This window comes from Giraffa tippelskirchi, chromosome 2 (assembly GCF_054371585.1).
Source record: "Giraffa tippelskirchi isolate mGirTip1 chromosome 2, T2T-mGirTip1v1.2.pri, whole genome shotgun sequence".
Classification (NCBI taxonomy): domain Eukaryota; kingdom Metazoa; phylum Chordata; class Mammalia; order Artiodactyla; family Giraffidae; genus Giraffa; species Giraffa tippelskirchi.
Window position 1 is genome coordinate 181,979,320 of NC_137276.1, and position 16,331 is coordinate 181,995,650.

A 16,331-nucleotide genomic window follows, 5' to 3' on the forward strand; every position below is an offset into this window, starting at 1 on the left:
AGGCATAATTTTGTTAATATTGCTATAATGACAAATAACCCTGTCACTGATGCCTGTGATCCAATTACAACCTGTACATCTAGCAATTATTATCTTTATAGTTGGCAAGGATAAGTTGACTGAGGGTCACTTATAAATGAGAGTCATACCCACATTTCAATTTTCTGATATCCAGAAGATGTGTCATACCTTCCATCAGGATCTTTTCTCATGAGAGGACCCCTTCTGAAAGGACTGGCAGAAAAGAATGCATCATCAGAATCAGACTCTCACCTGGGCACATTTTTATGCATTTCTTTTCCTTTCCTGCATAACAGTTGGAGAGAGCAGAGATGTCTAAAAATAGGTGAGACCCTTGACTGAAGGAGAAGATTGGAAGAGTCCTGTGGAGAGCTATTCCTGGAAGCTTTTGCAGATTCTTTAGAGCTAAAATGTAACCCAAAATAGAAACAGGATGACCATCACATTTGGCTTAACTGCCTATGGAGGCACTGCCTCTTTTAAAAAGTGTTTTCAGAGCATATGGTGTAGTGTCTTACTTCTGCCTGGTGGTATTGTCCTTAGGCTTCCCTCGTAACTCAGTCAGTAGAGAATCTGCCTGCAATGCAGGAGACCCGGGTTTGATTCCTGGGTCGGGAAGAATCCTGGAAGAATTCCTGGGTTGAGAAGATCCCCTGGAGAAGGAAATGGCAACCCACTCCAGTATTCTTGCCTGGAGAATCCCATGGACAGAGGACCTGGAGGGCTACAGTCCATGGGGTCGCAAGAGTCGGACACGACTTAGCAACTAAATCACCACCCCTGTCCTTATTATATGAAAGGCTGCTCCTCAGCTTCAGCTGTTTCTCATTCCTGTTGTGGGTTTTCTTTTTTCTTTTCCTTGTCCTTCTCCTCCTGCTTGGCTCTGCCTCTGACTGGGGTGCATATCCCTATGCCCTACACTCTTCCACTTCAAGCTTTAGGTGTGAACAATGTGCTGGGGAAGAGGGAAATGAGGGGCTATGCAGACTTATACTATCTTTGTCACAAGAGCCTCACAAGAGCAATATTTTTACCTGCCTGTTCCATTGGTCCAGCCATAGTCCTGCTTCACTAACTCCATAGGCCACTGATAGTTCATAGTTCAAAAAGGCTTGGAGTTCCATGCTTCTCACATGGAGTCCAAATAGATTGTATTCCAGAAGACAAACAATAGAGCAAAGCCTACAAGTTTTACCTCCACCTCACCATCTGGAATGGCTCCATCACCTTTTATTGAATACCGCCATGTGCCAAAACTTATGCCAGGTGCTTTACATGTATTAATATAAACCGTCTCCCTTCTGTTCCAGCTTTCAGTCCCTCATTACTGTAAAAGATGACTCTGGTCCCACTTTGGCCCTTATTCCTTGGACTAAATTTTCAGGAGCCACATGGAGCCTTCTCTCTCTTGCCCAAAGTCTCCCATCTCAGCTTTTCATCCCTACGGTTCCTGACTGGGTCCCCACTTGAATCCTGTCCTTTGTCTCCCTCTTCCTCAAGGTATCCTCCTAGTACCATCAACCTGTGAAATTTTCACTCTACTATCAGAATCGGGGACCCTGATCCTCATGTTGGGATACTGATCTTTTAGTTATTTTCCTGAATACAGTTTGGCATGAGAATGCAACAAAAGCTTAGCTCTGTGGTTAAATGCATATCAGTATCTCAGGTGTATTGTGGTTCAATCAACTTTTACAAGTTGGTCCCAAATCCAACTCTAGTGCAGTTTCTTTGTAATACGTGTCTCGAATTGTATTCACTGGATTTACAAATGAAGTTTTGGAGCTTAATCTATTAATATGTTAGGGACAGTCTACATTTTGGACGTATATATTAATAGAAAAAGTTGCAGTTTTGTAGCTTGAAGAATTAACTTTAAAACATTTCTTTTAGGAATAGCAATGTCTTTTTCTAAATGAGACTTAAGTTGTGTCCTGTGACAAAACTAAATTAAGTTTTAAATAAATTATGTGGCTTTCTACTCCAAATCAAAGCAACCAGCCAAAATAACTGGCAACTGTAGAGAATGCTATTGGAAAGTAAGTTCTTTTTTCCTGAAAGGAAAAGAAAGTTTGTGTCATTTCCATCTCTTTTGGTTCACATCAAGCTCAGCTAGTTCCTGGCATAGAGTCACATTTCAATAAACATTGGTGAGTGTTGGTTTTGAATAAACAGGATGCTCTAGTGTCTGTATCTTTGCTAGCAAGTATTTCAGCTGAACTAAATTATTTATCTTAAATTGAGTATCTTCCCCCGCTGCCCCAATACTTTTCTCTGATGCTTATTTTTGTAGTGTGCAATTAAAGGTTGGTGAATGGCTGTTACAAACGATGGCATATTGGTTGAATGCCCAGACCAGGAGGAGAGGGTCACACCCTATCTTATTCTTGTCACACTATTCTTTGGATGAGGGAGTCAAGAGTTGGTTTGGAGCTTTTGTATTCAGCCTGTCGCTTGGTTTATTGTTTGTCTGGAGTCCTTTATGGTTGATGAAAGGAAGCAGAGTTCTAAATGGGAGCTCATTGAGTCAGGATCCATGTCTGTTCACCGTCATGCCCTCCTTTAACATCTAGCCTAGAGAAGGAAGGAAATAACTACCGTTTGCTAAGGATCTACTGAGTCAGGCACTCTTCTGGGCAGGTTGTACACATGGTCTCATTTAATTAACACAGCGGCCTTATGATACAAATTTAGAGTTGAAAAAACTGAAAAATATAAGGCTTAAGGAATTTGCTAAAATCATGTAGTTATGAAATTCACCATTGTATACTCAATTCCTAGCAGTGCCTTATACATAATAAAGTTCAGTAAATAAATACTGTTCTGCCTTTAATGTTCCTGCTCTTTTCGTTGTCAAATGCTGCCTATCCAGTATTTGTACTTAATTTGATAGCCCCAAGAATGGTTTGAGACATCTGGTGAATGTGCAGGGGTTTTCATGTTTGGCATATATGTTATAACCATTCATCTAGTTATACCCACTTTTTATGTGGAGGAGGATGATGATTTCTTTTCTGTATTTTTTTAAATTCAAAAATAATTACTGAGAATCTATTGGTAAAATGGGTTATGGTGTTCAAGATAAACAAGTAAGTTTCTATCTCTAACACAAAAAGCTCAAAATGTTATGAAGGAGACACATGTTAACACAAAATGACAATATATATTATATGTATATAAAATCAGTGTCACCACTGACAGGGGTTTTGTGAGAGTCTCCAGCTTCTGCCACAAAGAGACTGAGGTAGAGGTGTCTTAGGGAAAAATAACATTTGAGACTTAAATAATGAATTATTGCTTATCAGCTAGATAAGAGAAAGGCATCCAAGGTCATAGGGGCAGCAAGAACAAAGATACAAGATTTGAAAAAATCTGCAAGACATTCCCAAGTGGTGCTAGTGGTAAAGAACCAGCCTGCCAATACAGGAGACATAAGAGGCAAGGGTTGGATCACATGGTTGGGGAGATTCCCCTGGAGGAGGGAATGGCAGCCCACTCCTGTATTCTTGCCTGGAGAATCCCATGGACAGAGGAGCCTGGTGGGCTACAGTCCACAGAGTCTCACAGAGTCAGACACGACTGAAGTGTCTGAGCACACATACATGCAAGACATTCATGTGATTGGATGGTGGTTTGCATGTAAAGTTATCATGGAAGGATGAGGATGAAGAAGTAACTTGTTAATAAATACCATACCATTTATTTCACACTTACTGTATGCCAATTAGATTGCTACGAGCTTCATATAATAATCATCATCATAATGCCTGGCAATAACTTATGATTATTATTTTTATTTTAGGAATAAGGACACTAAGCCTTTGGGAATTTAAGCTTTGGCTTAATTCCAAAGTCACACAACTAGTGATTGACAGAGCCAGCTCTTGAACCAGGTGAGTCTGACACCAAAGCCATTGTGCCTTACCACTGCAGGACACCACTTTCCAAATGTAAAAATTCCGGATGGAAATGGTAGCATAGGCTGTGCTAAGAAATTTGGATTTTATTCTCCTCACTATGAGAAATAATAAAAAGATTTAAAACTGTTTAAAAAAAGCCCACCCTGTCTTTGACAGGCTTGGCAATATATTTCTGGATGTCCTCAGGCAAGGGAAAAGAAAATATAAACACATGCTGCTGCTGCTGCTAAGTCATGTCAGTCGTGTCTGACTCTGTGTGACCCCATAGACGGCAGCCCACCCGGCTCCCCCGTGCCTGGGATTCTCCAGGCAAGAACACTGGAGTGGGTTGCCATTTCCTTCTCCAATGCATGAAAGTGAAAAGTGAAAGTGAAGTCACTCAGTTGTGTCTGACTCTTCACGACCCCATGGACTACAGCCTACCAGGCTCCTCCGTTCATGGGATTCTCCAGGCAAAAGTACTGGAGTGGGTTGCCATTGCCTTCTCCATAAACACATGGGATTACATCAAACTAAAAAGCTTTTGTACAGCAAAGGAAACTATCAATAAAATGAAAAGACAACCTGATAAATTGAGAAGATGTTTGTAAATCATATGTGTAGTAAGGAGTAAATATCCAAAATATGTATGAAGAACTCATACAACTCAATAACAAAAAAATACAACCTGATTCAAAAATGGATATAGAACTCGAACACACATTTTTCTAAAGAAGACACACAGATGGCCAACAGTTCTACGAAAAGATGTTCAGCATCACCAGTTATTAGGGAAATGCAAATCAAAACTACAATGAGATATTGCTTTATGCCTATTATCCAAAAGACAATAAATAACAAATGTTAGCAAGGATGTGGGGAAAATGGAACCCTTATACACTATTGATAGGAATGTAAATTGGTATAGCTACTGTGGAAAACAGTATGGAGATTCCTCAAAAAATCAAGAGTAGGAGTACCATATGATTCATCTATCCTACTTCTGAGTATTTACCCAAAGAATATGAAAACATTAATTTGAAAAGATATATGCATCCCTTACTTCATTGCAGCATTATTTACAATAGCCAATATGTGGAAATGACCAAAGTGCCTACCAGTGAGTGAATGGATAAGGAAGTTATAGTTTGTATAGAAAATGGAATACTACTCAGCCATAAAAAGACAAAATCTTGCATTTGCATCAACATGGATGGACCTAAAGGGTCCATTATGTTCAGTCAAATAAATCAGAGAAATTCACTTAATATGTGGAATCTAAAAAACAAAACTGACAAACATAACTAAGCAGAAACAGATTCATAAATACAGAGAGCACAAACAGGAGTTTGCCAGAGGAGAAGGGCATGGGGGATGAGTGAAACAGGTGAGGGAAATTAAGAAGTACAAGCCTCAGTTACAAGTCATGAAAGTGATACATACATACAGAATAGAGAGTACAGTCAATACATAGTCAATAATAATGTAATATCTTTTTATAGTGAACAGGTGGCAACTCGACTTATCATGGTGATCATTTTGTAATGTATAGAAATATTGAATCACTATGTTTTACACTGGGAACTAACATAGTATTGTAGGTCAATTATACTTCAAAAAACAAACGAACAAATAAACTTGCAGAGAAAGATTTGTGGTTACCAGAGGCAGGGGGTGGGAGGAGGGGAATTGGATAAAGATGGTCAAAAGGTACAAACTCCCAGCTTAGGCAAGATAAGTACTAGGGATGTGGTGTGTAATATGATTGATATAATTAACACTGCTGTATATTATATATGAAAGTTGTTAAGTTAGTAAGTCCAAAGAATTCTCATCACAACGAAAATGTTTTTATTTTTCATTAATTTTGAATTTGTATGAAATGATGGATGTTCACTAAATTTATTGTATTCATTTCATGATGTATGTGAGTCAAATCATTATGGCATGTACCTTAAATGATGCTGTATGTCAGTAAAACTGGGAGGAAAAAAATAAAGCTTTCTAGCTACCTTTTTCCAGCCTGTAGAATCGCAAACAAGCAAATGAAACCAAACCAAACCAAACACACAGAGAACAGAATAGTGGTTACCAGAGGGGGATGGGTAGGGGAGAGGGCAAAATGGTAAAGGGCATCAACTGGTGATGCTTGGAAACTAAATTTTTGGTGGTGAGCACACTGTAGGGTATACAGAACTAGATGTATAATGTGGTACACATGAAACTTATGTAATTTTATAAACCAATGTTGCCTCAATAAAAATAAGTTAAAAAATTATCTTTGTTTCATTTAAAAAATTACCCTTTTAGGATTGGATTATGGACATTGTGGAGCCTGGGATACCAAGAAGGAAAACCTTTCATTCATAGAGAGATATTATGGCTTCATGACCCAGATAATCCCAATGGTATTATCCCACTCACCTAGAGCCAGACATCCTGGAATGTGAAGTCAAGTGGGCCTTAGGAAGCATCATTATGAAGAAAGCTAGTGGAGGTGATGTAATTCCAGTTGAGCTATTTCAGATCTTTAAAGATGATGCTGTGAAAGTGCTGAACTCAATATGCCAGCAAATTTGGAAAACTCAGCAGTGGCCACAGGACTGGAAAAGATCAGTTTTCATTCCAGTCCCAAAGAAAGGCAATGCCAAAGAATGCTCAAACTACTGCACAATTGCACTCATCTCACACACAAGTAAAGTAATGCTCAAAATCCTCCAAGCCAGGCTTTAGCAATGCGTGAACCATGAACTTCGAGATGTTCAAGCTGGTTTTAGAAAAGCCAGAGGAACCAGAGAGCAAATTGCCAATGTCCACTGGATCATCGAAAAAGGAAGAGAGTTCCGGAAAGACATCTATTTATGCTTTATTGACTACATCAAAGCCTTTGACTATGTGGATCACGGTAAACTGTGGAAGATTCTGAAGGAGATGGGAATACCAGACAACCTGGCCTGCCTCTTGAGAAATCTGTATATAGATCAGGAAGCAACAGTTAGAACTGGACATGGAACAACAGACTGGTTCCAAATAGGGAAAGGAGCACGTCAAGGCTGTTGTCACCCTGCTTATTTAACTTACGTGCAGAGTACATCATGAGAAATGCTGGATTGGATGAAACACAAGCTGGAATCAAGATTTTCAGGAGAAATATCAATAACCTCAGATATGCAGATGACACCACCCTTATGGCAGAAAGCGAAGAAGAACTCAATAGCCTCTTGATGAAAGTGAAAGAGGAGAGTGAAAAAATTGGCTTAAAGCTCAACATTCAGAAAACTAAGATCATGGCATCTGGTCTCATCACTTCGTGGCAAATAGATGGGGAAACAGTGGAAACAGTGACAGACTTTATTTTGGGGGGCTTCAAAGTCACTGCAGATGTTGACTTCAGCCATGAAATTAAAAGACACTTGCTCCTTGGAAGGAAAGTTATGACCAACCTAGACAGCATATTAAAAAGCAGACACATTACTTTGCCAACAAGGGTACATCTAGTCAAAGCTATGGTTTTTCCAGTAGTCATGTATGGATATGAGAGTTGGACTATAAAGAAAGCTGAGTGCCAAAGAATTGATGGTTTTGAACTGTGGTGTTGGAGGACTCTTTGAAAGTCCCTTGGACAGCAAGGAGATCCAGCCAGTCCATCCTAAAGGAAATCAGTCCTGAATATTCATTGGAAGGACTGATGGTAAAGCTGAAACTCCAATACTTTGGCCATCTGATGTGAAGAACTGACTCAGTTGAAAAGACCCTGATGCTGGGAAAGATTGAAGGCAGGAGGAGAAGGGGATGACAGAGGATGAGATGGTTGGATGGCATCCCCGACTCGATGGACATGAATTTGAGTGAACTCTGGGAGCTGGTGATGGACAGGGAGGCCTGGCATGCTGCAGTCCATGGGGTTGCAAAGAGTCGGACACGACTGAGTGACTGAACTGAACTGACTGAACTGATGGGTTGAACCAAAACAGAAGTGGGGACAGAGACAGAGGATAGATTCCATGATTTGTTGGAAGTTAAACAAGGAAAGATTTGATGATTAATATAGCAAGTGAGGGGGAAGATGAGAGTAATTTCCAGTTTGGTGATGTTGATCGTTTGCACTGGGACGTCGTTAATAAAAAGGATACTGGAAGAGAAATAGGTTTGAATCATAGGAAAGAAGAGCTACTAAGGTGAATTTTAGTAAGTAAAGAGTTTGAGACTCATCCAGGTGGAGAAGATAAGTAGTTACTTGGAACTAAAGCTCAAGATGTCCCAGGAGAGGCTGGGTTAGGACTCCTTTGACTTGGAAATGATTAAAAAGTGAAGCATCATGAATCCACCATGGGTGTACATGTCATGTCAATGTATGGCAAAACAAATAAAATATTGTAAAGTTAAAAAATAGAAAATCAACTAATTAAAAAAAAAACAAAGCAATTCAATTTGAAAAAAATAAAAAATAAAAAGTGAAGCATCAGTATTTTAAGGGAATTATTAGTGGCGGAGGAATCATCTAAGAAACTGAGGGGGATCTGCCAGAGTGATAGGAAGAGGGCCAGAAGAGAGAGCTTGGAAGACTTGAATCTAAGAGCTGTGGAAAGAGTGGGAGAGGAGGAGGTGGGGATAGGAGGGTGGGCTCTCAAAGAGGATGACAGGAGATCAGCAAAAGAGGAGGGGAACACAGGAACAAGGCAAACAGATACCGGTATAACCTGAGCACAAAGAACTGGGAGTTGGTGATTAACTTGGAGGAAAGAAGAGTAATAACTGATTAAGTCCCTACGAGGCACTGGAGGGAAGAAGGTGGGCAAGAGAGGCATCACTTCCTCTGAGCCAGGTGAGATGGAGTTGAGTAGGCTGAGAGGCAGGTTAATGTGAAAGCAATTATTTTTTTACATGTAGTTTCAAATTGAGTTATAATTTTAAAAGTCAGGTGAGAGCTTGTGTAGGTGATGATAATAAATAATTGACTCAAGAGCAAAATCCTCTTTCCTCACAGGGAATTTTTGTGAATTAACAGGAGAGTCATCATTAGGGAAATTTTCAGATCCTGAGAAAATCAAGTAGTGTCCTTCTCACTTTCTTCTTCTCTAACATCCTTATGTAAGTACAAAACAGGTTAAAATGAACATAGGGGGGATCCCTGAAGAGAAAAATGAGCTCCATAGAAGAGTTGAAATGATAACCTGTCAGTATTTTACATTAATCAAGTGCCTCGTGGCTTTTATTTCCCATGTTCCCTACCCACTCCTGTGTTCTTGTTTTCCCTTTTGTCTGGTACACCCCTCACCACCTCCTCCTTACTACGCCACTGCCCTCCACTTTACCTCCTTGCTACAAGGCCCCTCAACCTTCTTTCTCCTCTAATAGCAGAAACACTTTTTATATTGCTCTTTGCTGCCCCATCTCTCATACCTTAGAGTTGTGTGTATGTGTTTTGCTTGTCCCATTTGACATTATGTGTCTACACAGGGAATGTCTTCTGCTTTTTCTTTTACTCTCCACTGTTCCTTGCTATTACCAAACACTGAATAAATATTTACTGAACAAATACAATGATTCCCTTTTTATAGATGACAAAAAAAAGATAGATGAGAAACCATAAAGCTTGTGAGTATAGAATTTAAGACTGTTCAGAACTGAGGTCTTCTGATTCCAGGCTTTTAACCTAAACTCCTTTCCTGTCTAGAAACGTTAGACAAGTGCTAAGGGGGCACCTAGGGGGGAAAAAATGAAAGTGTGCATTAATATAGAAGCTCAGATGACCCAGGAAATACCAGCTGAGTCACTTCTTACTCTGCCAGAAGCTGCTTGTGAGGTCATCCACCTGAGTCATGGCAGACCTTGCCTAGTTACTCTGATGTGAGGGACACATCCAGTGGGCTCAGCTAGAGCTCAACTGTTCTTTAAGGATATCTCTGGCAGTCAGTAGAGAGAGAGAGTTTGCTGCTGCCTTACCAGAATGGTATTTTACTTTGTTAGCACTGTTAGCCCTTTGTTAGTACTGTTACCTATTTAGTAGATATCCTTGTTTTAAGTAGGTATATGATAGAATGAAATTAAAAGACTGCAGCCATGAAATTAAAACACACTTTCTCATTGGAAGAAAAGTTATGACCAACCTAGACAGCATATTAAAAAGCCGAGACATTACTTTGTTAACAAAAGTCTGTCTAGTCAAAGCTGTGGTTTTTCCAGTAGTCATGTATGGATGTGAGAGTTGGACTATAAAGAAAGCTGAGTGCCGAAGAATTGATGCTTTTAAACTGTGGTGTTGGAGAAGACTCTTGAGAGTCCCTTGGACTGTAAGGAGATCCAACCAGTCCATCCTAAAAGAGATCAGTCCTGAATATTCATTGGAAAGACTGATACTGAAGCTGAAACTCCAATACTTTGGCCACCTGGTGGGAAGAACTGACTCATTGGAAAAAAACCCTGATGCTGGGAAAGATTGAAGGCAGGAAAAGAAGGAGATGACAGAGGATGAGATGGTTGGATGGCATCACCGACTCAATGGACATGAGTTTGAGTAAACTCTGGGAGTTGGCGATGGACAGGGAGGCCTGGTGTGCTGCAGTCCATGGGGTGGCAAAGTGTAGGACCCGAGTGAGCGACTGAACTGAACTGATGATAGGATGATCCATGCTGCCCCTATCACATACTGACATATTTTCAGTTATTTTTGTTTATGTCTTATCTGTACATTTGTAAAGAAAGGTCAAATAAAATGCATTTGTAAATGAAAAAGTTGTACTGTATAATTATTACCAGACTGGCTCCAGACAATGTTGTGTCTTCTTAGCCTGCTTCTCCCTTAGTTTCCTCTATACTCACCTTAGCTGCTTTTTCCTCATTTGAAATGGTTGTTCTTTGCTAACTGCCCAAGTCCTATTTCCAAAGATTAACTGAGAGTAGTTTAAAATAGTATATTTGCCAAGATATTTGTAGTTTAACAGCATGTGATTCTCTACTGGTAGATTTCATTTACTAACTAGTGGTGAAGGAAACTTTTTTTTTTTGCAGTTAATTTGCGTGATACTTAGATAAATTACGTTACAATGGCAACCACCTATTATGGCCAGGAATGAAGTCCACCCTGGATGTGTAGTATTTATATGGTTCATCTGAAAAAAAAAAAGACTTTGTCATATAAGATTCTATGGTGGTATAGTGTCAAGATTTAACTTAGTTCACAAATCCATTGTTGGATTTTGCCTTTTCCTCTGTATCAAACCTGTAAGATATGGCATTTGTCTCATTTCATGAAAATGTGGAAAAAAAAAACAACCCAATACCATCCATATTCAGCTTTTCCCCCTTTTCCAATAGTTTGATAGAGATGAAGCTGAAAAAAAATCCCTATTTTGGAATATAAATTTTCCTGGCAATACCTTGTCCCTTCAGTGCCTTGTATTTTTATAGCTCTGACTTTGTCCCTGTTATCTTTTACACTCTATGCTATTTAAAATTTTGTTAGTAGAGTCTGTCTCTGTGTCACAGATCTTATCTGCAGAGGCCACTAAGACCATAGTGGGGGCTACTAAAAGTGTTTCTCATGTTTTGGACCCCTTTGTTCTTTGCTTTCAGTTATCTATGAAATGGACACTGGATGAGTCCTCATGAATTGCTTTTGGGAAAATAAGAAACTTGACAGAAAATGCATCACAATTGTCTAATGGGATGACATGCCTCAACTTACTGTAGACATAAAGAAACTTTGCAGACAGCCAACCCACAGTGAGCTAACTTAACTACCAAGGAGTTCACAGCAACCACAAAGACATGTGAATGCTTGGCATGGCCAGGTTACATTTATTTTGTACCAAGCAAAGCAGAAAATTACTCTATAGTCGAGTTACTTCCTCTTTTGAGGAACCAAAAAGACAATAAATGTAGTTAAAAACAGAGACACAGATGGTGGTCAAGCTTGCAATAGGCCCAGTGAAAGAATAATACTTCTGGGTTGTGACTTGTGGTTCCTCAGGAGGGAGGGTTGGCCTGGAAAGAAGCCACTGGATGAATTCCTCTAACTTGGTTGCACTGAGGAAAAATCTCCACTTTCCTCCATGGACAAAAGTTAGCTTGATCCATGTATTAAAGTCTGGGTAAATATAAATATTTGACTTTGCTTTTTGAAAGCTTCTTAATGCATTTTGATAGTTACTTTTCTTCAGAGCTTTAATCTGGGGAGATATTGTTTTTTCCTCAAGATGAACAGTGGACTTAGGATAACTGGGCACTTTCTCTGGTTCTGTTGAAGAGATTTCAGAATCTATAGAGGTCAGTGTGTTCTTCAAAGTTTCTGGTTGTGTGACTTTGTGAAGTTCTATGATCTCTTTACCCTTTTCTCCATCCAGAACCTCTAAACAATGTACATTGGAGCAAAAATTCTGGTTTCCCAGTTCTGTCACCTTCTTCTTTAAAGCATCAATGTCTTCCTTCACAGAGAAGATATCTTCAGCTGTTGTGCACTGTTTATTTTCATTAACATTCATTTTGGTTTCCAGTACCTCCATCTGCTTCTGATAGAAGTCAGTCCTTTCCTGGATTTTTGATAATGTACAGATTATGCCAGTCATTTGGCTGAGGAGTTCAAGCTGGGCGGTTTTAATATCTTGGAGCATTACTAGAAGATTCATTTCTTCATCAGCATTAAGGTCCTCTTGATCACAATCATGGGAAGTCATAGTTGGACATCTGGTTGAATTCGGATACTGATTGTTACATTTGTGGTAAGCATTTTTAAGAGATTGTCTGATCTTGGAGAAATTTGAATTCCACATCTGCCCAGCAGCAGCTTTTACCCTTTTGACTTGAAGTTTGTACATCTTTCATAATGAAACAAGAGACAAGGTGTTGGGAAACCTGACCAAAATCAAAGAAAGAAGCAAAGAAATCGAAGAATGAAATGGTTTTTCTCTTACTCCTTGTTGGGTATCTTTCCTGGTGACATTGTTGAATGTCCTATGGAGAACATCAAGGGCAATAGCAGGCCCTCTTCGATGGTTAGTTTCTTATAGGGCAGTTCAGCTGGAGAGCTCTGTGAAATACTGAGCAATTGTGTGGAATCCTTCATAGGCTGACCCGAAGCTGATGTCACAATGGCTGCTGGTCTAGAATTTCTTTAACCTTAGGGCTATAACTCTCAAAAGTTTTGGTCACAGGACTCTTTTTCACTTGTAAAAATTGAGCACCACAGAACTTTTGTTTATGAGTTATTATCACTCGATATTCCATATTAGAGATGAAAACTAAGTAAATCTTGATATTAATTCACTTAAAAAGTAATCCCAATACATGTTAACATATATGACATATTTTTATGAAAAAATAATTATATCTTCCAAAAGAAAAAACCATGAAAACTATGGCATTGTTTATATATTTGCAAATGTTTTAAATGCATGAATTAATAGAAGACACACCAGGAGAAATATCAATAACCTCAGATATGCAGATGACACCACCCTTATGGCAGAAAGCGAAGAACTAAAGAGCCTCTTGATGAAAGTGAAAGAGAAGAGTGAAAAAGTTGGCTTAAAGCTCAACATTCAGAAAACTAACATCATGGCATCTGGTCCCATCACTTCATGGCAAATAGATGGGGAAACAATGGAAACAGTGACAGGCTTTATTTTGGGGGCCTCTAAAATCACTGCAGATGGTGATTGCAGCCATGAAATTAAAAGACGCTTACTGCTTGAAAGAAAAGCTATTGACCAACCTAGACAGCACATTAAAAAGCAGAGACATTACTTTGCCAACAAAGGTCTGTCTAGTCAAAGCTATGGTTTTTCCAGTAGTCATGTATGGATGTGAGAATTGGACTATAAAGAAAGCTGAGCACCGAAGAATTGATGCTTTTAAACTGTGGTGTTGGAGAAGACTCTTGAGAGTCCCTTGGACTGCAAGGAGATCCAACCAGTCCATCCTAAAGGAAATCAGTCCTTCATATTCATTGGAAGGACTGATGCTGAAGTTGAAACTCCAATACTTTGGCTACCTGATGTGAAGAACTGACTCATTTGAAAAGACCCTAATGCTGGGAAAGATTGAAGGCAGGAGGAGAAGGGGATGACAGAGGATGAGATGGTTGGATGGCATCCCCGACTCGATAGACATGAGTTTGAGTAAACTCTGGGAGTTGGTGATGGACAGGGAGGCCTGACATGCTGCAGTCTATGGGGTTGCAAAGAGTCAGACACAATTGAGTGACTGAACTGAACTGAACTGAACTTTGATTCTCATATCTGCTTCTGCATTTTATCTGTTGTCATATGTTGTTTTGGTTGAAGTAGATTAAGAAAATATAGCCTCACATAAATACATAAATGGAGAGGATATTTTAATGACCTTTTCAGTTAATTAAAGCTTTTATTCTTTCTACACCACTAAAATTTGACAAATGATAATTGATTAGAAGTTAAGTACAATGTGTAATCTTAGACCAGAATAATACTGTTACGTTAAAATTCACTGGTCTATCTTCCATCTTTAATAGATGTGTAATATCATGCATTGGTCATTTGGAAAGTAATGATTCACTGAATAATGCAGATCTTTCAAATGGTAGCTCATTTTATTACATAATATCCGAATATCATGTTCATTAATATCCCACCAATCGCACTAGAAAAGTCTTTGAGTATTGGCAAGAGGCCAAGCTCGTGGTGGCAGATAAAATTTCCCAAAATTTTAATTTTAGCTTGCAAAACTTGAAATTTATTAAGCTTGTTAGTTGTTTTTCTTGAAGTGACAGGCTCTCTACATCCATTTTTTTTTGTGTGTGCAAAAATGCTTGCCAAATACCCAAGTATGAATACCATAGTTGGCTGCCAGTTTTTCTTTCAAAATGATGTTGCATGAAAAAAGCAGCTTATTTGTAACTCAAATAAGTACTTTTCCTGGAGACAATTATATTTTTGTAAGCAGCAGAAGTGCTTTATGGGTACTTCACATTACATCATCTTGATATTAAAATGACATACTGAAGGTTGAGATTTAATAAAATGTAAAATTTTACTGCTTCATCAAGGATGTTCTAGAGCTAAACTGGCTTTTTCTTGTATGCCTTCTTTTTCTTTTTCTCTGATTGAATGGAGGTGAAAAATATAATCACTGTTGGTAGTTTAGTGCTTTTGCCTTGGCTTGTGCTAAGGTATCAATTTTACCCACCATTGGTTTTGCAATGCCATTTGGAAAATTAAAATGACATGATAACTATGTATGTCAAGACATAGTCCAAGTTTATTAAAGAAGATATTCCTTCTTGGATCAGTGGTGGTTCCAGCCCTCTACTAAATCATTCTTTCTCCTATTTATGTTTAAATGCAGGGCCAGCTGCAGCCTAGGTTTTGGTATAAACTCTGAATTTAGGTAAAAGTAGTTTTAGAATTTTGGCTCATCTGTGATACTTGGGATTTTACTTTACTGTCCTATCTTTGAATCCCAGGTTAGTAACCTTTCCAAAACTTCTAGAAACCTTAACAAACTCTTGCTGAGAAGAAATATTCTCCAAGAGGCAGACTATCACAGAAAGATATTTGGAGTCAGACAAGGTAGCCTTCAAAGCTGTCCCATTTACTTTGGCCAAGACCATCTTATCCATCAAGCACTACAAATAACTTAGTACTATGACATTTCAAGGGCCAGTAAAAATAAATATTCGAGAGCTAGAAAGAAAAAAAAAACTGCTCAGAATATCAAAAGCTGCAAGATTGAAACAATAAATGTTTAATTAAATATCTCCAGAGTGTACTATTATATCATCTTCATTAATTGTTAAGTTAGTATTAAAATTTCATTACATTTGGAGGCAATTTGTAGATTAGATATTCTTGCTTTACAGAAATTCCCAATTAAATTAGAGGGACCGCATGGAGCAATTACTCCCTCCAGGTTAATAACAGCTAAGACTTATTGGATACATACTAGACATTGTTCTAAATATTAGCTTAATTAACTGAAATTCAGAGAAGTCAAATAACTTTCCTTTCTGCTAAAAAATGCGCAGAGTGAAATTTCATATCCTTATATTCTGGCTCCATGGGCCATGTGTTTCTCTACTGCCACACACACAAATATAATAAAAATATGTATTTGTCAACTCAGAAAGACATTTTGCTTTTTAGAAAAAATACACTATATATTTATAAAAACTCTTTCATTAAATTTTTAGAAATATGAAATAATGAATTGTTTGCTTATTCATCAAAGCTATTTGAAGAACTTTGTATAGACTTTAGAAGTTGAACTATCTCTAATTCAAGCAAGTAAACATGAACATTTAGAGGCTATTCTTGCCTTAATGTAGTGAAAGTATAGCAACTATAATATAAACAATAGATTTAAAATTTTTCAACTAAAAATATTCATGTATACTGATTTTTTTTAAAATTTTACTTATTTATTTTTGGCTGCTCT

General features: G+C 38.4%; 1 protein-coding gene across 1 annotated transcript; it reads right to left on the reverse strand.

Moving 5' to 3' along the window:
• Positions 1-11,691: 11,691 nt before the first annotated feature.
• CCDC54 (coiled-coil domain containing 54) lies at positions 11,692-13,466 on the reverse strand. The gene has a single exon (XM_081572338.1). It carries the CDS (start codon positions 12,734-12,736, stop codon positions 11,753-11,755), a length of 984 nt encoding a protein of 327 aa, XP_081428464.1. The 5' UTR covers positions 12,737-13,466; the 3' UTR covers positions 11,692-11,752.
• Between the last annotated feature and the right edge of the window lie 2,865 nt (positions 13,467-16,331).